Consider the following 21,756-nt stretch of genomic DNA (forward strand, 5'->3'; position numbering starts at 1 on the left):
GAATTGCCCCATGTTACCAGTCCACAGACACTGTCACCGATATCCATGCTATCTATGCTATTGGTTTATATCTATCAGCTTGGAAGAATGCAGAATGTGTATACAGTATCTCACAGAAGTGAGTACACCCCTCACATCTTTGTAAATAGTTTATCATATCTTTTCATGTGACAAAACTGAAGAAATGACACTTTGCTACAATATAAAGTAGTGAGTGTACAGCTTGTATAACAGTGTAAATTTGCTGTCCCCTCAAAATAACTCAACACACAGCCATTAATGTCTAAACCACTGGCAACAAAAGTGAGTACATTCCTAAGTGAAAATGTCCAAATTGGGCTCAATTAGCCATTTTCCCTCCCCGGTGTCATGTGACTCGTTAGTGTTACAAGGTCTCAGGTGTGAATGGGGAGCAGGTGTGTTAAATTTGGTGTTATTGCTCTCAGTCTCTCATACTGGTCAGTGGAAGTTCAACATGGCACAGAACTCTCAGAGGATGTAAAAAAAAGAAAAGAGCATGATCCCCTCCCTTCGGAGACTGGGCCACAGGGCAGTATTCCAGCATGATAACGACCCCAAACACACCTCCAAGATGACCACTGCCTTGCTAAAGAAGCTGAGGGTAAAGGTGCTTGACTGGCCAAGCATGTCTCCAGACCTATTGAGTATCTGTGGGGCATCCTCAAACAGAAGGTGGAGGAGCACAAGGTCTCTAACATCCACCAGGTCTGTGATGTCATCATGGAGGAGTGGAAGAGGATTCCAGTGGCAACCTGTGAAGCTCTGGTGAACTCCATGCCCAAGAGGGTTATGGCAGTGCTGGAAAATAATGGTGGTCACACAAAATGTTAACACTTCGGGCCCAATTTGGACATTTTCACTTAGGGGTGTACTCACTTTTGTTGCCAGCAGTTTAGACATTAATGGCTGTGTGTTCAGTTATTTTGAGGGGACAGCAAATTTATACTGTTATACAAGCTGTACACTCACTACTTTACATTGTAGCAAAGTGTCATTTCTTCAGTGTTGTCACATCAAAAGATATAATAAATTATTTACAAAGATGTGAGGGGTGTACTCACTTCTGTGAGATACTGTATATTAACAAGTTTGAATTATCCTTTCTTTACTGCTGCAGCCCAGTGAAAAACCTCTTTCTCAAGATAGAAGTATTTAAAATTTAAGACAGACTAGATGTGACTGAACTGGGGTGCTACACAAAATGGCTGATATAATTTTTGTTAAATCTGTACTGTATATGTAGTATTCTTACTGATTTCTAATGGCTGGCATTGTGGAACGGAAGCATATATAATATATTCCTCCCATTACTAGTAAATTCGTATACTTTATATGTGTTAGCTCCAATGTGTGGATTGTGTTGATATTTAAACACGATTTAGGCCTGTGCACAAAACCAGATGTTGTTCTGCATGTTCACAGAATAATCAAGCTGTGTGCGGTCGTGAAGTACTGTGTTATCAGGACCAGGAGAGGGGGCTGAGCTACAACGAACAGGAAGTGGGTCCACGGTACATATAACTACAATTACAGAATAAAGCAGTCACTGAGAGCTGAGAGTTAGTGGGATTAACTTTATACCAGTATAATTCTCCTAGCTGACTGGTAAAGGCCAAAGAAAGCTGATGGTCTGGCTCTAGAGGGCAGAAGACAATCTCTGGAGACGGCTGTGAATTTGAAGTGGGAACAAAAAGGACGAGTCGAGCCGTGGGCTCCGACGGTATGGGTCGTTCAACGCGGTCGAAACAGAGGATTGTTTTCTACTAATTGAGCTGTGATTCAGTAAAAACTGCACGTTAGCTTGTCGTCTCCCGACAGAGCCAACTAAAGATGTTCGGCTGGATAGACGAAGTCAGATGTGCCCTGTGAGGCTTCATGGTAAGTGCTCCTATTCTTCTGAAAGCTACCTCACCACGCCAGACTCCTTTTCACGGATCCATTTAAAGGCCTATTGCTTTGCATGTCTTACAACAAATGGGTTACAATGCGTTAGAGTACTCTTCAAATGTGGTGGACATAATTTTATAACACGACTGTATTAAATGCAACTTGGCTTGACGAATTCAACCATGTAGCTTACCCCTATAAATGCAAATAGGCTACACTAAAATAATAAGAAGCCCTCGTATTGGTATGCCGAGTTTAACATTGTCTTACATAAAGTGATGGGCCACAATTAAATGATTATGTAACATTGTTGATAAAAAGACGATCTTACGTGATTGATTTTAAAAAGGAAGTAAGTTAGCCTAAGCGATTGGTAGCTGACCAGACCTAGCTTAGCTCAGTGTTGCAATTGAGCTGCTAAATACGAAGTAATGAAAGCATTAGGAGCAGAGACCTTATGTCAAAATTGTAGCCCGATTTCATTTTCTGTTGTTCGATTATTAAAAGTAATTGTCTAATTGTTGTCTGCTGGCTGAAAGGGAATTGTGAAGAAGAGGAACTTCTCAGCTAAGCCCTTGATTCTGAAATAGCCAAAGATTCTGTAGATCTGTTTGCTGCACTGTACAACCTCTGCTGTGTTTTTGTGCAAGTCTGTCATACAACCTGCTTTTATGTGCTTTGACATAAGACGCACCAAATTTAATGGCACACACTGTTCTGACCATTTTGGACAAGTTTGTCTTATAACTAAGAATTCATGTGCACATCTCTGTGTATTTGTAATGAGATGCCTAAACCACCTTAACCGGCTCCTTTTGACACAAAGGAGCATTTACTTTATGTTGAAAAACCTTTCAGGTGCTTGTATGTCTAGTCTCATTCATTTGGGCATTAGTCAAAGCTCATGACCATAGGTGAGGGTTGGGACATACACTGATCAGCTACAACATTAAAACCACCTGCCTACTATTGTGGTGGCTAATGTTGACAAAACAGCTCAGACCCTCCACCAGCTCCTCCATGATCCAGCTCCAACAATCACATGCCTCCAGGTCTGCACAATATGATCATACTGGTTAATATATTGCAGAGAGGAGTTTAAAAAAATAACCACAGTGAGCTGTATTGGTATATTGTGGAAAATGGATGCATAGTCTGTACAAGTACTCCACCCTCACTATTTAAAAAAAAAAAAAAAAAAAAAAAACAGTAGCACATAACCTCTCTGTTTGTCATGACGGACAGACACTTAATGTGATTCTTTCCATGTAGGACTTTTTTTAAAAAAACTACCCTACCCACTGTTCAGTGGCCAGTTTCTGCAGTTTTTCCTAAGTACAGTTAGGCCCAGAAATATTTGGACTGACACAATCTTCATGATTTGGGTATGCATGCCACCACATTGGATTTGAAATGAAACAACTGAGACGCATTTGAAGGACAGACTTTCATGTTTAATTAGAGAAATATCCTGTGAAACATTTAGGAATTGCAACCATTTTAATACAGAGTAACCTAATTTCAGGGGCTCAAAAGTAATTGGACAAATTAACATTACCGTAAATCAAATATTCATTTTTAATACTTTGAGAATCCTTTGGTGTCAATGAATGCCTGAAGTCTGGAACCCATGGACATCACATGCCTTTACTGCAGCTGTCTTTAGTTGTTGCTTGTTTGTGGGTCTTTATGCCTTAAGTTTTCAATTTAATTCAATTCAGTTTTATTTGTATAGCGCCAAATCACAATATAATCATCTCAAGGCACTTTACAAAAAAAAAAAAAACACAACAAATCCCTTACGACAAAACACTTGGCAACAGTGGAGAGGAAAAACCACCTTTAACAAGAAAAAACCTCCAGCAGAACCAGGCTCAGTTTGGGCGGCCATCTGCCTCGACTGGTTGGGGTGAGTGGAGTTTTGAGTTGAGTTTTGTGTTAAGCGAAATGCATGCTCGATTGGGTTGAGATCTGGTGATTGACTTGGCCATTGCAGAATATTCCACTTCTTTGCCTTAAAAAACTCCTGGGTTGCTTTTGCAGTATGTTTTGGGTCATTGTCCATCTGTACTAAGAAGCACCATCCAATCAACTTTGCAGCATTTGGCTGAATCTGAGCAGAAAATATATCCCTATACACTTTAGAATTCATCCGACTGCTTCTGTGTCCCAGTGCCACTGGAAGCCATGCATGCCCATGCCATCACACTGCTTCCACCATGTTTTACAGAGGATCTGGTATGCTTTGGATCATGAGCTGTTCCAAGCCTTTTCCATACTTTCCTTATCCCACCATTTTGGTACAGGTTTCATCTGTCCAAAGAATGCTGTTCTAGTACTGGGCTGGCTTCTGACCCATGATCTTCTTGCTGTGAGGCAACGGTACTAACCACTCATCCACCATGCTGACCTTCTTTATAAGTTTTTTGGCAAAGTCTAATCTGGCCTTTCTATTTTTTAGGCTGATTAATGGTTTGCATCTTGGGGTGAACCCTCTGTATTTGCTTTCATGAAGTCTTCTGTTTATGGTAGACTTAGATACTGATACAACTACTTCCTGCAGTGTTCTTCACTTTGATGGATGTTGTGAAGGGGTTTTTCTTCACCATGGAAAGGATCCTGTGATTATCCATGGACATCCAGGCCTTTTTAAATTCCCAAGCTCACCAGTGAACTTTTTTTTTTTTTTTCCTCAGAATGTACCAAACCGTTGATTTGGCCACTCCTAAAATTTTGCTCTCTCTCTGATGGATTTCTTCTGTTTTTTCATCGTATTGATGGTCTGTTTCACTTCCATTGAGAGTTCTTTTGACCACAGCTTCCAAACAGAAATGACACACTCAATTCCAGACCTTTTATCTGCTCAATTGAAGATGGATTAACGAGGGAACAGCCCATGAAATAGCTTTTGAGGCAATTGTCCAATTAGTTTTGGTCCCTTGAAAAACAGGCGGCTACATATTAAGGAGCTGTTAACTCCTAAACCCTTCTTCCAGTTTTGATGTGAATACCCTCAAATTACAGCAGAGAGTCTGCACCTTGAGCCCATATTAATTATATAACTGTATTTTGAATATGTTTCAGTAAACAGCTAAAATAACAAAACTCGTGTCAGTGTCCAAATATATATGGACCTAACTGTAGCTTTGGCTGTCTTCCTGAAGCTATCCTAATCACTAAACTTAAAGATAATATAAAGAATGAAAGATAAACCTCACCCAGACAAGTCCTGTTAATAAGAAAGTCGACCCAGTCTAAATGAAATATTCTGATATCATGTGTCAATGTTGTCAGAATGTTATGCTGTTATTTTTAACAGCAATGTATATTAGACATTTTCAACAAAAGTATGTACTGGGGAAAGAAAATGTCTAACAAATATGTGAGGTATGGTGACACAAAATCATCCTATACATAGCATCATGTGGCTCCTGTATGCATAGCCACAAGTTTTTATCCACTTCACACCTGATATTCTATTCTCACTGCTAGCACAGTGAGTGAAGAATCAAGTCGTGTACTGTATCCATCCCCTGCAAGCTTCTGCTGTGATGTGACAAACAAGATGTGCTCATGGCAACAGTGTCATTTGGTCTGATGGTCTACAGTCATATACATCTCAATAAATTAAAATATCAAAAAGTTGTGTTATTTCTGTAATTCAATTATAAAAGTGAAAATCATATATAGATTCATTACACAGTCTGATATATTTCAAGTGTTTGTTTCTTTTAATGTTGATTATTAAAACTTACAGCTAATGAAAACCCAAAATTCAGTATCTGAGAGAATTAGAATATTGTGAAAAAGTTCAATATTGGAGACTCATGGTGTCATACTCAAATCAGCTAATTAACTCAAAACACCTACAAAGGTTTCCTGAGCCTTTAAATGGTCTCTCCGTGTGGTTCAGTAGGCCACATAACCATGGGGAAGACTGCAAACTTGACAGTTGTCCAGAAGACGATCATTGACACACTGCACAAGGAGGTTAAGACACAGAAGGTCATTGCTAAGGAAGCTGGCTGTTTACAGAGTGTTGTATCCAAGCACATTAATAGAAAGTTGAATGGAAGGAAAAAATGTGGTAGAAAAAGGTGTACAAGCAGGTTTGAGAAGCCATGTCATCTGCTGGTGTTGGTCCACTGAGTTTTATCAGGTCCAAAGTCAGCGCAGCTGTCTACCAGGAAGTTTTAGAGCACTTCATGCTTCCCTCTGTTGACCAGTTTTATGGTTTTATGCTGATTTCATTTTCCAGCAGGACTTGGCACCTGCGCATGCTGCCAAAAGAACCAATACCTGGTTTAAGGACCATGGTATCCCTGTGCTTGATTTACCAGCAAACTCGCCTGACCTAAACCCCATAGAGAATCTATGGGGTACTGTAAAGAGGAAGATGCGAGACAACAGACCCAACAACACAGAAGAGCTGAAGGCCACTATCAGAGCAAGCTGGGCTTCCATAACACCTCAGCGGTACCACAAACTGGTCGTGCTGCACTGCTGCAGTAATTCATGCAAAAGAAGCCCCAACCAAGTATTGAGTGCTGTACATGTTCATACTTTTCAGTAGTCCAACATTTCTGTGATAAAAAGCCTTTTTTTTTTTTGGTCTTAATTAACATTCTAATTTTCTGAGATACTGAATTTTGGGTTTTCATAAGCTGTAAGGTATAATAATCAAAATTAAAGGAATTAAACACTTGAGATATATCAGTCAGTTCTAATTTGAGATTCATCTGTAGTTCCTACCTCTCATATAAAAAACCCTCTGTTGGATTCAAGAATGGAGAGTATGGTTGTAGGAACTTGAGTATGGTTGATGTGAGACACTCCCTTAAACTTTCACATGACAACCTATTTATCATGATTTATAGTATATGCAGTCACTACATTAGCTTACAATGCAGTATTATGCAGTATTTATGTGAAATTTCTGAGAGTTAGGGGCTTAACATATTTCAACAATGCATGAACTAATGTGATTGTGAAATAATTCCTGTGTCTTTTGGAATGTAAGAAGAAACAAATATCATTTGATCAAAAGGACACTGTGCAGCACGTTGGGTTAGTGGTTTGCACTGTTGCTTCACAGCAAGAAGCTTCAGAGTTTGAAACCCAGCAGGGGCCTTTCTGTATGGCGTTTGCATGTTCTCCTCGTGCTTGTGTGGGTTTTCTCCAGGTACTCCAGTTTCCTCCCACAGTCCAAAAACATGTATGTCAGGTTGATTGGTGACTCTAAATTGCCCATAGGAGTGAATGTGAGTGTGTGAGGTTGTTTGTCTCTATGTGGCCCTGTGATGGACTGGTGACCTGTCCAGGGTGGACCTCTGCCTTTCACCCAAAGAGAGCTGTGATCCTAAATAGGAATAAGCATGTATAGATGGCGGGTGGATGGGTGGATATACACACTCGTTGGCTGAAATGTGTTAAATGTTTTGTTGGAAAAAAATGAGAAATGCTGGAGGATGAATGAGGAAAATGTGAATAATGTTTTCAAAACTTAAACTTATTTGAAAATTGAGACAAAGATTTGGAGTAAAATTGTAACTTCTTCTAACATCTGCATTGTTTGAAGAGTATACCACAGAACTTACCACTAAAAATATAAAAATATATTTTTTTTTCTGTGCAGGATTCAGTGTGATGGTGTGAGAATGGGACGAGGTGCTGTCAGACGTCGCCGCAGCCCCGGAGGCTGAACCTGCTCCATCAGACAGTCATGATGCACATAGCTTCAGTGGGTGTCAGCAAGGTCTGCTTCCTGTTTTCCCTCGCATTCTGCGGCCTCCTGCTTCTGCTCATCCCTGCCCTGCGGCCCTCAGCCCCCCAAGTGGACCTGCCTCAACCCCGACCCCAAGTCAGACCATCACGAGTAGGCCCACCGCACCACACCAGGGCTCCAGCGGTATCTGTCTGTGCTGGGGGAACAGACTCAACCACAGAGTTAAATGGAAGCTCAGTGCAGCAGGGAGGGTCCCTCAGTCCTAAGAGATGGCCGAAATCTACAGGAAGCCCAGCAAGACAGGCTCTCCCTGTAGTAAAGGGGGGTGAACTTTCAGGGTCTAGGTCCCATGACCCATTAGAGTTGAAGGACATTTTTATTGCTGTGAAGACTACAAGGAAGTACCATAAGTTCAGACTGGAGCTGCTCATTCAGACCTGGGTTTCCCAAGCTAAAGAACAGGTGAGGAGAGCAATCCTCCTACAGTTCCCTTTGGAGTTGAATAAAGTTTATCTGATCGTATCTTAGTTATTTGTTGTTGTGGATGTAGCCTTGACTGTACAGTGCTCTCTACAGGACTGGATTAGCCTGAGGGCAGTTTAACAATTCAATAGAGTTCAACAGTTCAATAGAGTTAACCAAATATTCTCTAAGGGCTGAAAGAAAAATTTGCAAAAATGTTTAATTTTTAACTATAATCTAATCCAAGGCATGGATGGCAATGCTTCAGTAAACCATGCTAAAGAGGGAACTGACAGAATACCAAAAGCCAGTTACCATCACTGTGGTCTTTGCCTTCTTAAATAAATACTGAGTTTGTGGTGTCGGTGGCATATTTTGTGATAATGCTGATACTCATGAAGAGTCTGCAAATGAAAGATGGCATACAGTGGTTGAAAGGTGTGACTGACATTTATTTCTGGGTGGGAGTTCTTTCAGTGATTTGCATGAATGGTTATGTGAAGAATGTAGCTTGCAAACAGGCAAGAGTAGGTACACACAGAATAGATGCATGCAGAGGATGGCTGTGGTCATACATCTCTGACCTGCTTTTCTGTTATGTACAGATGCGTCTTCACAGTTCTGTTTATTTATAATGAAAAGGATTATTAGTTGAAGCCCTAAGATACTGTGCTTAATGATCTTACAACTTGGCAACATTAATCACATGTATGAGTTATGCCCAGTAAGACTGTCAGCTCTGTACTGACAGGATACACAGGAAGCAGCAGGCCTGCACCCACCAGTTTTTAGATGGATTTACATTAATGCAGTGATATTGTGCTAATGAATTTGGCTCTGGCCTGCAATATAACCTGGGTTTGTTGTTAGTGTGGTTTTCAGGGTGTTAAATCTTGACTTCACCCTGACCACAGTCCTCAGTTTTTAGAGTTATTGATAATCAGCTAATGCAACAGTCTGTTTTCATTTTTGGATATCAATGAAGGCAGACTTTGGTTTAAAGAGCCCTTAAATGTGTCATACTAGTCAACACTGAAACAACAGTCACTATTATTGTTGGCAGCAATCCCAAGATATGTTCTTCGTTTTTTCTCTTTATTTTTATTTTTATTCCGCCGTTTTTCGGTCGCTATCTAGTCCTACACCGTTCGACGTAGAAACGTCATTCAAACACCGTCGCGTGCAGCTCGATGAGGAGATGGGTGCTTCTACTTTTCTCAGCGATATCTTTCATAATTTCCTAAATATTCCAGGTTTTGTTGGAATTTTTTCCCATAGGAATGAATGGAGAGAATGTTCAAATCCTCTAAAACTTTGTCCTCTTTCAGCTTTAACTGTGTCAGCATACTTTCAGCTAGAAACACCATTCGACCTTTAAACGGGTCAGAAGGCATTAATCTATAAGTCTTGTATTCAGCTTTTTGATATCTACTACGGTTTTTCTTTAATCGCAGTTTAAGTTTTATGGTTTTTTTAGGAAATTTCTGAATTTTACATTGGTGTGTATGGGAGAGAGCTAGAGTGCGTGATGTCATCGCTAGAGTGGGAGAAGCTGTTAAGTTTAGGGAAAATTTTTCTCTCTAACTCGCCGTCACGGCCACAATTTTGACTCTTCATACACCATTTTCTCAAAAGTAGTAGAGATTTTTGTCTTCTTTCAGGCAATGCTTTTCTCATTTTCATAGGACCTACGGTTTTTCCACAAGGTGGCCTAACAGACAGAGAGTGACTGCTCAATCTCTTTCACTCCCATTCTAAAGATCTCTACAATTTTTGGAGAGAAACACAAATGAAGGGTGTTTCTAACTCGCCACCAATCCTTCATTTTTTGGAATATCTTCACAAAAAGTGGATCAGTCTCTTTGTTGAAGCCTCCTGGCACTGTTAGTGAAAGAATTATATTGATAGCACTTATAGTTTTTCTGTAATCCCCCAGTTTGTAAGGTGAAGTTTTCTCAGTTTCTCCACTCAGCGTGTGTAAAGTGCTGTGTCACTCCCCCTCTCACTCTGGCCTTTGATCACCATAGCAACTACTCAACACAAAGCAGCTCATTGCGCAATAGCAGCATAGCAGCTGTCTATGTTTGGTAATTAAGAATGACTGGCTGCCAAATGTCACATGCTGTTACACATGGGGATAACTCAATACCACCCCCCCCACCCTCACCCTCACCCCCACTCTGGGCATAGGTGACCATAGCAAATACATACAATGCATTAGCAACATAGCATCTGTCTGTGGTTAGTAATTAAGAATGACTGGCTGCCAAATGTCAACTGCTGTTTCACTTGGTGACCACTCAGTACCACCACCACCCCCCCACCCCCCACCCTCACCCCCACTCTAGGCATAGGTCACCATAGCAACAGCTGACAAAGCAATAGCAACATAGCAGCTGTCTGTGGTTGGTAATTAAGAATGACTGGCTGCCTAATGTCCACTGCTGTTACACTTGGTGACCACTCAGTACCACCCCCCACCCCCACCCTCACCCCCACTCTAGGCATAGGTCACCATAGCAACAGCTCAACACAAAACAATAGCAGCTGTCTGTGGTTGGTAATTAAGAATGACTGGCTGCCTAATGCTGTTACACATGGGCACCATTCTCAGTTTTTTAGAGCATTTTACTCTGTGGCTGTTTTACATGTCAGCCATGGTGTCATCTCCCAGCAGGCCATGTTTGGACTTTCACAATAAAAGTCTAGTCATTTATATGAAGATATTACATTTTTGTAAATTATAAGGAATATTCAAAATAAAGTCCAGATTCTTGTATAAGGTCCCAAGAGTCTCGTGCAGCACCTTGTCCTTTCAAAATAAAAGCCCCGAAATAGCATTTTCTCAATAGAAAAGCCCTGAAACAGCAACTCAATATTAAAATGGACGTTACCTATTGGCATACAGCTTCAGGTACCAAGTGAGGCCATTTTCCATGTCAGCCATGGTTTCTGACATGGTGAGACTTTTACAATAAAAGTCTACAGTTATTTATAGTAAGTTATTACAATTTTGTGAATTGTAAGGAATATTCAAAATAAAGTCCAGATTCTTGTACAAGGTCCCAAGAGTCTCCTGCAGCACCTTGTCCTTTCAAAATAAAAGCCCCGAAATAGCATTTTCTCAATAAAAAAAGCCCTGAAATAGCAATTGAATATTAAAATGGACTTTACCTATTGGCATACAGCTTCAGGTACCAAGTGAGGCCATTTTCCATGTCAGCCATGGTTTCTGACATGATGAGAGTTTCACAATAAAAGTCTACAGTTATTTATAGTAACTTATTACATTTTTGTAAATTGTAACGAATGTTCAAAATGAAGTCCAGATTCTTGTATAAGGTCCCAAGAGTGTCCTGCAGCACTTTGCCCTTTCAAAATAAAAGCCCCGAAATAGCATTTTCTCAATAAAAAAGCCCTGAAACAGCAACTCAATATTAAAATGGACGTTACCTATTGGCATACAGCTTCAGGTACCAAGTGAGGCCATTTTCTTTGTCAGCCATGGTTTTTGACATGGTCAGACTTTCACAATAAAAGTCTAGAGTTATTTATTGGAAGATATCACATTTTTGTAAAGTATGAGGAATATTCAAAATAAAGTCCAGATTCTGTTGTGATTTACCATGAGTATCCTGCAGCTCTTTGTCCTTTCAAAATAAAAGCCTGTTTATAGCATTTTCTCAAAAAAAAAGCACCCTCACTACAGTCGGTATTTCTCGATTATCGCAATCGGTCAATTCAAAACGTGCTTCGGCGACGCGGTTTGCCTCGAGCTTTTCACGGCGATCAGCAATCCCAACGCAATTTCTTCAGAAATTGCATCGTCTAGTTTATTAAAAGTGGTCCCACTGCTGGACAGAGAACCTCAGTATGGAGAGAATCTAAATAAGAAGAAGAATTGCAGAAAGACTCTGCACAACCTCTCCCAGAATTCGACAACCAGGGTGGAGGGCTTCCAAGACTTTGTGGTCTCTGCTTGGCTTATAGTAGCTTGGAGTCTGTGAAAAGGCTCCACTGTGTCAGTTCTGTGTTAGCTGTCAGCTTTAAACAGTCATTTTCTTCCAGACACTAGAAACACTACAGACTTACAGTTTTGTTTTTAACTGCTCTCAGGTTAGTAAGGTTTAACGTCCATGTTTACAACTTCCAGTTATATCCAAAGCTGCTTATATAATTAGTATTTGATGTACATGATGCAATTATAGCACTTCAACTGTAAAAATCCATCTGGAGAAAGAATTTTCACATAAAGTCACAGATGATGGTTATTTATTAGACCCACATGGTCAACTCAAGTGAATTCGTTGACTACATGAAGCATTTGAAGATGTATGAGGGTTGATTATGTCTTGCCTTTGTCTGCTGTTCATCACTAACTGACCATTTACATTAGTGGTCTGTGGAACCTGACTTCACTGTCAAAGGCTGTGACATAATATGAAAATATGATATGATAGTATGTTAGGACACACTTTCTCATTCAATTCAGTGGTAAAGTGTGTCCAAACCTTTGACTGGTAGTGTATGGAACTGTGACTTTTACCATTTGGTGTGACTGTTCATGTGTTATTCGTAAGCAGTTGGGCTGAATCCGTGCAACAGAACCTAAAGAAAAATGAAAATGAAAGGTGAAAGTAAGAATGTGGGCTTTGTATATATCATTTGAGCACATATTTATGTGTGTGTGTGTGTTAACTACATACGGTTCTAGTTTCTGCAGTATTGTTACGCCTTGGTAAAAATGTAATCAGTTTACATGTATATATACTTTATGTGCTTGCACCAACAGTTTTGTCTATGTTTTAGACTTATATATTCACTGATGGTGAGGATAAGGAGCTGCAGATGAGAACAGGTAAGACTGTAGACAGTTCTCATAAAAAAAGAATGAAATTCAGACTGTGCTCTCACAGACACACAGACAGGTGTTTCTATTATTTTGTCCACCACATTTTATGTCAGTAAGGTTAGGTCAAATCTAGTAACATACCAACAGCATGTCAAACCTCCAGCCTTCAAAATGATCATACAGTTAAATAAGCTGATCCCTGAAAATGATCACTTTCATGAAGGACTATAGTTGAAGTGTTCAGTGGTCAACAAATATGTTGCCAGTTTGCACGAATAGAAATGTACATAATTCATATGGATGGATAAAGATATAAGTGTGCTTATTAGGGCTGCACCTAGCGATCATTTTTTGGAGTTGAGTATTCTACTGAATATTTCAGCAATTACTCGTGTAATGGGATAAAATTGACTTTTGCATTTTTAATCAATAATGCTATTGTGTAAATGACATGTTACCTTAAAATGATGGTACCTTGTGTCCACTCCGCTGGGTGAGCCGGTTTGGTTCACAACCGGATGCTTTCTGTTCAGATGTTGAAGCTTTGACGAAGTGTTGTTGTGGTTCGCCAGTTCGACATTACAATACGCGCATTGCACTGTGTTGTCATCTTTTTTAAGTTTTAAACAATCCCAAACTTTGGACATTTTCTGCCTTTTACAGGTGGTTTCTCTCACTGCCATAGCACCAACTTTGAAATGCATTTTGTGACAGTGATTACGGTTTGTGTAGAACAATGATCCCTATGTGTAGCAGGTCTGAGAACACAATAGTAAATAAACAAATACTGCCTCGACGATTTTTTGTAATCGAATTCGATTTATTCGAGTAATCAGTGCAGCCCTAGTGCTTATACACTTACAGTATATATGAATGCCAGTCTCGACCAACCATATAAAATCTAGAGGTATAGTATATATAGTAATGTTAGAATAATGCAATTGAACTGTACTGTCCCCTGTTTGTTTCCCAGGAGTTAACATTGTCAACACTAACTGCTCAGCAGCTCATACACGCCAGGCTCTGTGCTGCAAGATGTCTGTGGAGTATGACAAATTCATCGAGTCTCAGAAGAAGTGAGTGGAAGCTGCATCTGATCTGAACAAATTAGTTTAACAGTTCAAATGCAAAAAACATAATAGTTAATCCCACCAATACACCACCACCACCTGTGCATTTCCACTGAAGGCATGTGCTGACTGTATGTATGTGTGTATTGTAGGTGGTTCTGCCATGTAGATGATGATAACTATGTGATCCTGCCCAGCTTGCTGCAGGTGCTGTCCTCCTACCACCACAGCCAAGATGTCTATCTAGGCCGGCCCAGCCTGGACCACCCTATAGAGGCTGCAGAGAGAGTGAAGAGTGATGGATCAGTCAGTCAACTTATGACTAGTAGTTTCTGGCTTCAGTAAATTATACATATAACAGCGAACACCACCTTTTCAAGTTTAGCTTCTGCTGATAGATGACATCATCTTTCTTAATTCAGACTTTAGAGCATCAGATCAGAAACCTGGTTGATGTGACAAAAATTAGGTTGTTTTGCTTCACACACCTAACAGCTTATTGATGCTGTTGCTTGTCTCATTACAGGTGTCTGTTAAGTTCTGGTTCGCCACAGGTGGAGCAGGTTTCTGTATCAGCAGAGGCCTGGCACTAAAAATGAGCCCATGGGCCAGGTATGTCATGGAATCTTCCTGGTCTTTGAACTGATTCTGCAGCCAGTGAACTCACTCAACTTTATACAGAGTAAGAACATCCAAGTCTGTAAGTTCTTTAATGATAGGATGCTCAGGGGAGCTCAGTGCAGTGCTCAGTCCTCGGGCAGTCTAGGCCTATAGCAGCATAACTAAGGGATGTTTCAGGGTTACCTGAAGCCAGCCCTAACTATACGCTTTGTCAAAGAGGAAGGTTTTAAGTTGAGCCTTAATAGTACAGAGACTGTCTGTCTCCTGAACCCAGACTGGGAGCTGGTTCCACAGGAGAGGAGCTTGATAGCTAAAGGCTTTGCCTCCCATCCTACTTTTGGACACTCTGGGAACCACAAGTACACCTGCACTCAAAGCGAGAAGTGCTCTATTGGGACAATATGGTACTATGAGGTCTTTAAGGTATGCAGGAGCTTGATCATGAAGGGATTTGTATGTGAGAAGAAGGATTTTAAATTCTATTCTGGATTTTACAGGGAGCCAATGAAGAGAAGCTAATATAGGAGAAATATGATCTCCCTTGCTAGTGCCTGTCAGGACTCTGGCTGCAGCATTCTGGATTAACTGGAGGCTTTTTATGGAGATACTGGGACATCCAGTAATAAGTTAACAGTAATCTAGCCTTGAGATAACAAATGCATGGACTAGTTTTTCTGCATCATTTTGACACAGGATGTTCCTAATTTTGGCAACATTGCGCATGTGAAAGAAGGCAGTTCTAGAGATTTGTTTTATGTGTGAATTAAAGGACATGTCCTGGTCAAAAATAACTCCCAGGTTCTTCACAGTAGTGCTGGAAGCCAAGGAAGTGCCATCTAAAGTAGCTATAAAAGGAAAGGCTATTTCTGAGGATTTTAGGCCCAAATACAGTAACTTCTGTTTTCTCTGAATTTAAAAGTAGAAAGTTACTGGTCATGCAGGTCTTTATATCACTTAGACATGCTAACTGGTTTGCGTTATCAGGTTTCATAGATATATACAGCTCAGTGTCATCTGCATTGCAGTAGTAATTAATAGAGTGCTTCCTAGTAACATTGCCTAAAGAAACATGTACAAGGTGAACAGAATCGGTCCTAGCACAGAACCTTGTGGAACTCCGTAACTAACTTCTGTGCGCGTGGAAGGTTCATCATGGACATGAACAAACTGGAATCTGTCTGATAAATAGGATTGGAACACTGTTATTTTGATTACAATCACATTTTCCAGTCTCTGTAATAAGATGTTGTGGTCAGTAGTGTCAAATGCAGCACTAAGGTCTAACAGGACAAGTATAGAAACAAGTCCATTATCTGAGGCTAAGAGAAGATCGTTGGTGACTTTTAACAGTGCTGTTTCTGTACTATGATGTGCTCTAAATTCTGATTGATTGAATTGAATTGATTGATTGAATCTTCAAATAGTTCATTTCTGTGTAAGTGATCTGATAGCTGCTTAGCAACAGCTTTTTCAAGGATTTTAGAAATAAATTGTAGGTTAGATATTGATCTATAATTAGCCAAGACTCCTGCATCAAGACTAGGCTTTTTGAGTAAGGGTTTGATTACGCCACTTCCTTTCCAGCCTTTGTGATGCCTGCTTTAAGGTACAGATATGTGAACTGTATCATGGAGCTAATCTCTATTTTCTTCCTAATACTGCATGATCCATTATCTTAAATTCAAAAGTTATTAAAGAATGATCTGACAAAATAGGACTTTGGGGAAAAACTACTAAATGTTCAATTTCAATGCCATTGGTCAGAACAAGATCAAGGGTGTGATTGAAACAGTGGGTGGGTTTATTAACATTTTGAGTGAAACCAATTGAATCTAATATAGAATTAAATGCAATGCTGAGACTGTTATTTTCAACATCTACATGAATGTTAAAATCTCCCACTATAATGACTTTATCAGAACTAAGCACTAAATCAGACAGGAAGTCTGGAAATTCAGTTAAAAACTCTGAGTAAGGGACAGGTGGACAGTACACAATGACAAGTAGAACTGTTTTTTGTGTTTTCTAGTTTCGATTAGAGGCTGAGTGAGGCTCTCAAATGAGTCATAACAGCCAGCGACGGAATGATGACATGCTGGTCAGACTGGGGAGGGATCCATAGAAAACTACAGTCCGATATTGTTTTGGCAAAGTTACACACCGACTTAACATTAATCTTAGTGACCTCCGATTGGCGTAATCAATTGTCATTCCTGCTGACGTGAATAACAATTTTTCCATATTTACCAGCCAGCAGCTTCAGATTTGACTCAATGTCGCCCGCTCTGGCCCCAGGAATACATTTGACTATGGTCGCTGGTGTCTCTAGCTTCACGTTCCTGACTATGGAATCGCCAATTATCAGTGTCGGTTTCTCAGCGGGTGTGTCTCTGAGCAGGGAAAATCTATTAGAAACGTGAACAGGCAGGTGATGAGCCGTGGGCTTCTGCTTAGGAGTATGTCTCCGTCGGACCGTCACCCAGGCTAATTCTCCGGGCTGCTCCGGAGCTGCCCTTGGACCGCTAACAGACCCTGAGCCTGAGCTCGGTGGCTCCACACCTGCTAACGGGGCTAATCTAGCTGGCTTTTGTTCAAATCAGTGATCCTCGCCTCCAAAGCTACCAGAACCTTGCACTTATTACAAGTATCATTATCACTAAAGGAGACAGAGGAATAACTAAACATGTGGCACACCGTGCAGGAGAGAGAGAGAGAGAGGGAGAAGCCATGCTACTATCAATCATTTATCTTTAATGATATGATTGTTTTCATGATCAGTCTGTGTAAGGACAGCGATCTCTGTTCAGCCTGATTTCTCCTCAATTCAGAATAAAATCTATAAACACTTCTTTTTTATTACACTGGCACTCCAACACTACATGCTGAAATAAAACCACAGAATTTATAATTTTTAATGTATCAAATATGCTTAAACTAAATGAGGTCATAATAATAATGAACCTATACAGTAACCTGTGCCTTACCTGTTTCTTTCTATGATGTTCCCATATTTCATTTTGAGCTGCTGGTCCATTGGTTTGCACCTAAATGATAGAAAATTCAGTTACATCCCAACAAGCGTGGTAAGTGTTAAATGAAAAGACTGTGCATAATGTAACAGTGCTTCTTAAACTTATACATTGATTTGAGCAATTTTGTCCCATGCCAATTCCCTCTCCTTTGTCGTAGCAGCTGTGATGCTTTTCTTTTGAAAAATTACTTGTGTTCAAGACCACATAAGGTCACTGTGGTCACTTATCAGTTCAATTTTCTATTTGAGGCAAGACAGAAAATTGGAAAACTAAAGTCTATGTTTCATTTTTAAACCAATATGAAGTTTTTCTGTGAGTTTTGATGGGTTCAAAAACAGAAAATTGAATATTGAAAAACAAGTATTTTTCCTTTGACATGAGAATTTCTGATTCAATTTGTGTGAAGAATTTTTTCTCCATAATCATGGCGTATCTCATTGTACTCTCCAGTGATGATGGCTTTCTGTTGTCCTCGTACTCCTGGTTAATCAAGTCCAAGTTGGCTGTAGTAAGGGTTAATCAGCTCAGATTTCACGGTTAGGTTCCAGGAGTTTGTTAAACCTGCTTTCTGGAATACACCCCTGTTTTCTAAGGTGCTTGCAAGCATGCTATGATTTGGGAAGCTGTAAAGTGAGAAAGAAGACCAGGTTGCAACGTGTGTGTGTGTGTGTGTTCTATATACCACATAACCTTGGTGTAAAACCATGCTTCAGGAGGTTTTTTTTAATAGAAACTCTGTGTTGCTGCTTCAGTTTGGGGAATTTTATCAGTACTGCAGAGAAGATCCGACTCCCAGATGACTGCACCATTGGCTACATCATCGAGGCACTGCTGGAGGTAACCCTAACACATACATACCTCTTCCATTCTCATCTGGAGAACCTGCCAAAGCTGCCAACAGAAAGCGTGCTGAATCAGGTCAGTGTGTGTGTGTGTGTGTGTGTGTTCAGGTGTTGTTTTATGTGTAGTATATAGTAACACATGAGAATCTAAGAAAATATTTGCCTTTAAAAGCTGCTAACTTTAAAATATTAAATTAGCATCCAATTTATTTTGATCTTGTATTGCTGATTGATGCTGTTTTGATGTGTTTTTGCAATTTACAGTGAAGTCAAAACATGTATAACATTTGTTACACAACAGGTGACTCTCAGCTACGGAGGCTTTGAAAACAGAAGAAATGTGGTCAGCATTGCTGGAGGCTTTTCTCTGGTTGAGGACCCCACAAGGTCAGTAGGGTTTGGACTGTTAAACTGCTATACTGTGCGATTATTTTAAATTTAAAGTTAGTTCCCATTCAATTGCGCCATTTTAGCTACAAAGTTATTACTGTCTTGTGGTCAGTGTTCCAGGTCAGGGCTCAGTGCAGACCAGAGAAGTTCTTCTGCACCAAACTGGAAAAACTCTGTATTTATTAATATCCTATAGGGTATTTCACTTCATTTGAACAAAGATGCTTAGAGCAACCCAGCAGATATATACTAGATATATTCATAGGGACGGCAGAGGTGTCCACATATTTGTTGTCATATACTGCACTGTGTATTATTTGAATCCTCTTCTTTCCCTGACGATTTTCTTTTCTTTTCTTGTCCTGCAGGTTTAAGACAGTCCACTGCCTTCTGTATCCAGATACTGACTGGTGTCCAAAGCTCAAGCCTCACAATCACAGAAACTGAAAGCCACTGTGTTTTTATCCTGTGGCACTGATGCTTGCTAAACTTTTATCCTAGTGCCTCACACTGCCATGTTTGGCTGACATCATTTAGTGGATGCCTTTACCCAAAACAACCTCACCTCATACTTACATACATACTGAATGCGCAGTGTTTTCTTTTTCTGGTTTTTTAAACCTTATTTGGTGGAGCCAAAGAACAGCATTTTCTAACTAACAGAGCAGTGGGAGACACCTGATGTTCATTTTAAAACACAGTGAACAACAAAAAATTATAGTTAATGAATGCTGGTCTTTTCATACACAGTACACCAATACACTGTGCCAAAGAATCAGGGTAAGTAATTTTCTGAACCTCAGTGATACACGCATGAACTAGGAAATATGTAAACTAGTGCTCTGAATCCCAGCACCTTTTTAACAGGAGAAATGGATTCTAAGTTATCTTGGTTAGCAAAATAATTATGGGTCCTATGATCCTCTCTTTATTGGCAATGGCTTTCATAGAGTGGCTACACTGTAATAGGTGTGCAGAAGTGAATACTATTCTTCAGCAGGCTGACTTAGACAAATAACATGAATATCTTTGCCGTATCTTTGTCCTCAGTGCCTTGTGTGTAGGTTTGTTCACAGGTCTTTGGTTCCAGCAACAAACCTACATGGGATAATGGCATAATAAGGAATACCTGAGCCACAGCTTAGCCAAGATGGATTTTGGTATTACAAAGATTAGAATCCTTGTGAAATTTGCCCTTTCTCTAATATTTCAGTCTTTCTGTGAAGAAAAAGAAAAGAAATTTGAAACTTATAAGGCAGGACGAAGGAAAGTTTAGCCTGAAACCTGCGAGAATAATGAGCATAAAAACAGAAGCTTTCCCCTGAGTATGGATGACTATAAACAGCCACTGTATTGCAGACACCCTGCTTTGCCTGTTAGCTATTCTTTGCTCTGAAAGTCATGGTTGTTTGACTCAACCAATGAGATGATCCAGTTTACTCATCATGCCAGTGCCATGCTCCTTAAGTTAAGCTAAATGAAGAATTACTGTAAACAAATGCTACAGTATTTGAACCTGACAGTATTATAATGTTTGAACACCCAACTCCCCAACAGTCTACTCACTCTACATGTTCTACAAGTTCATTTCATCTCCTCATTGTTACTCTTGATGTGATAGCCCAAAGTCAACATAAAATTAACAGAATTTCTATATAATGGAGGAAGTTTGAGGAGTCTGAACAAGATGTATTAGATTTGGATCTGTTTATTGTCTCAAAAGAAAAGTATTATGCTGATGACAACCTCTGTACAAGGTTTATATACATAGGTGCACATTTACTTTGACCTGTTGTTCTGACCCTGGCATACTCTCTCAGCAAGTCTTAGCTGAGAGAGTGTTAGCTTGTTTCTAACAGGCACATTTTGATGATTTTGCACTACTTTGATCATGTCATGTCCAATTTATTACTGTCTGTAATTAAAGGTTAGGTTTCATGTAAATAGGAGTTCACATCTGTGTTTTTGTTTTTCTTGTTCTTGGATATTGTTTTTGTTTGTTTTGCATAGAATGGGCCTGTAGCTGTATACTTTTAAGAGCTAGTTTGTAAAACACTTATTTTGGTGCAGTTAGGATAGACATAAATGGGGAGTGAATTTTGGTCTGCTGAACCTTTATTACTTCAGTGGGTGGAGCCAAAGATATCTTAAGCCACATTGTCATGATATTTTGTGTACAGGGACTCCACAGCAGGGTTTCTAATCTTTTTTTAGTGATCTTTGACCTTTTGTGTAACACTAGCATTAGGTCAGAATTACCAGCTAAGCCCTGTGGTTCACAATAGGGTTTAGTAAGCATGGCTGGATGTAGAAGTCTATGTATATATTTACACAGACAGAAAACACATTCCATCTAGGCCATTCCATCAGAGGGCAAAATCATGAATCAGTTTTGTTTCTGGCTAAGATTACATTGAAACCTTATGAAAATATTTAGGCCTAGTCTTGAAACTACTTAAAGAACTGCCTTTCTAGCCACCACACACTAGTTCTGTAGATACACCAGCAAATTTGCTTTGGCTCCATCTATTCAGGTCTCACAATCCAGCATCAGTATTTCTGCCTTTTGAAATTATCTGTGTAAAACACCTAACTTTTTTTGCACACAAGTCTAGAATGCAATTCTGAGAACAGTGTCCTACTGCAGGTCAGTGGGCAGGACTGAGAAAGACGTCTTTTTGAAAACCACTCAGAATAAAACCTTCCTGCATTCACAGGTGTTTGACTGTTTACTTGCTACCACCATATTGCAGAATTGATTATATACATGTTTTATACATCTGTCATTGGAATCATGTATAATTGAAAAGAAATAACTCAGATTTTTAGTAGTTTGTTTTGCATCTCTGGCTGG

The 21,756-nt window shown here is 39.8% G+C and overlaps 1 protein-coding gene across 2 annotated transcripts; it reads left to right on the forward strand.

Moving 5' to 3' along the window:
* The first annotated feature begins 1,507 nt into the window (after positions 1-1,507).
* Positions 1,508-21,616, forward strand: rfng (RFNG O-fucosylpeptide 3-beta-N-acetylglucosaminyltransferase). Of its 2 annotated transcripts, none has more exons than XM_026315545.1 (9): positions 1,508-1,899; positions 7,544-8,095; positions 12,905-12,953; positions 13,921-14,023; positions 14,170-14,323; positions 14,544-14,629; positions 18,423-18,588; positions 18,814-18,899; positions 19,271-21,616. In XM_026315545.1, the coding sequence occupies exons 2-9, from the start codon at positions 7,631-7,633 to the stop codon at positions 19,347-19,349; spliced, it is 1,188 nt and encodes a 395-aa protein (XP_026171330.1). In that variant the 5' UTR covers positions 1,508-1,899; positions 7,544-7,630; the 3' UTR covers positions 19,350-21,616. The 2 variants fall into 2 exon arrangements, with proteins under 2 accessions (XP_026171330.1, XP_026171331.1); XM_026315546.1 differs by having other exon boundaries at positions 14,215-14,323.
* Positions 21,617-21,756: the final 140 nt, after the last annotated feature.

Source organism: Mastacembelus armatus, chromosome 19 (genome assembly GCF_900324485.2).
Source record: "Mastacembelus armatus chromosome 19, fMasArm1.2, whole genome shotgun sequence".
Lineage (NCBI taxonomy): Eukaryota > Metazoa > Chordata > Actinopteri > Synbranchiformes > Mastacembelidae > Mastacembelus > Mastacembelus armatus.

What these genes read in the sequence shown, in the direction of transcription:
- rfng (XM_026315545.1), top strand. Translation starts at nt 7,631, where the DNA reads ATGATGCACATAGCTTCAGTGGGTGTCAGCAAGGTCTGCTTCCTGTTT. An exon ending in GGAGCTGCAGATGAGAACAG is followed by an intron (nt 12,954 to 13,920) that starts GTAAGACTGTAG and finishes TTTGTTTCCCAG; the next exon opens with GAGTTAACATTGTCAACACT. An exon ending in CTGGTTGAGGACCCCACAAG is followed by an intron (nt 18,900 to 19,270) that starts GTCAGTAGGGTT and finishes CTTGTCCTGCAG; the next exon opens with GTTTAAGACAGTCCACTGCC.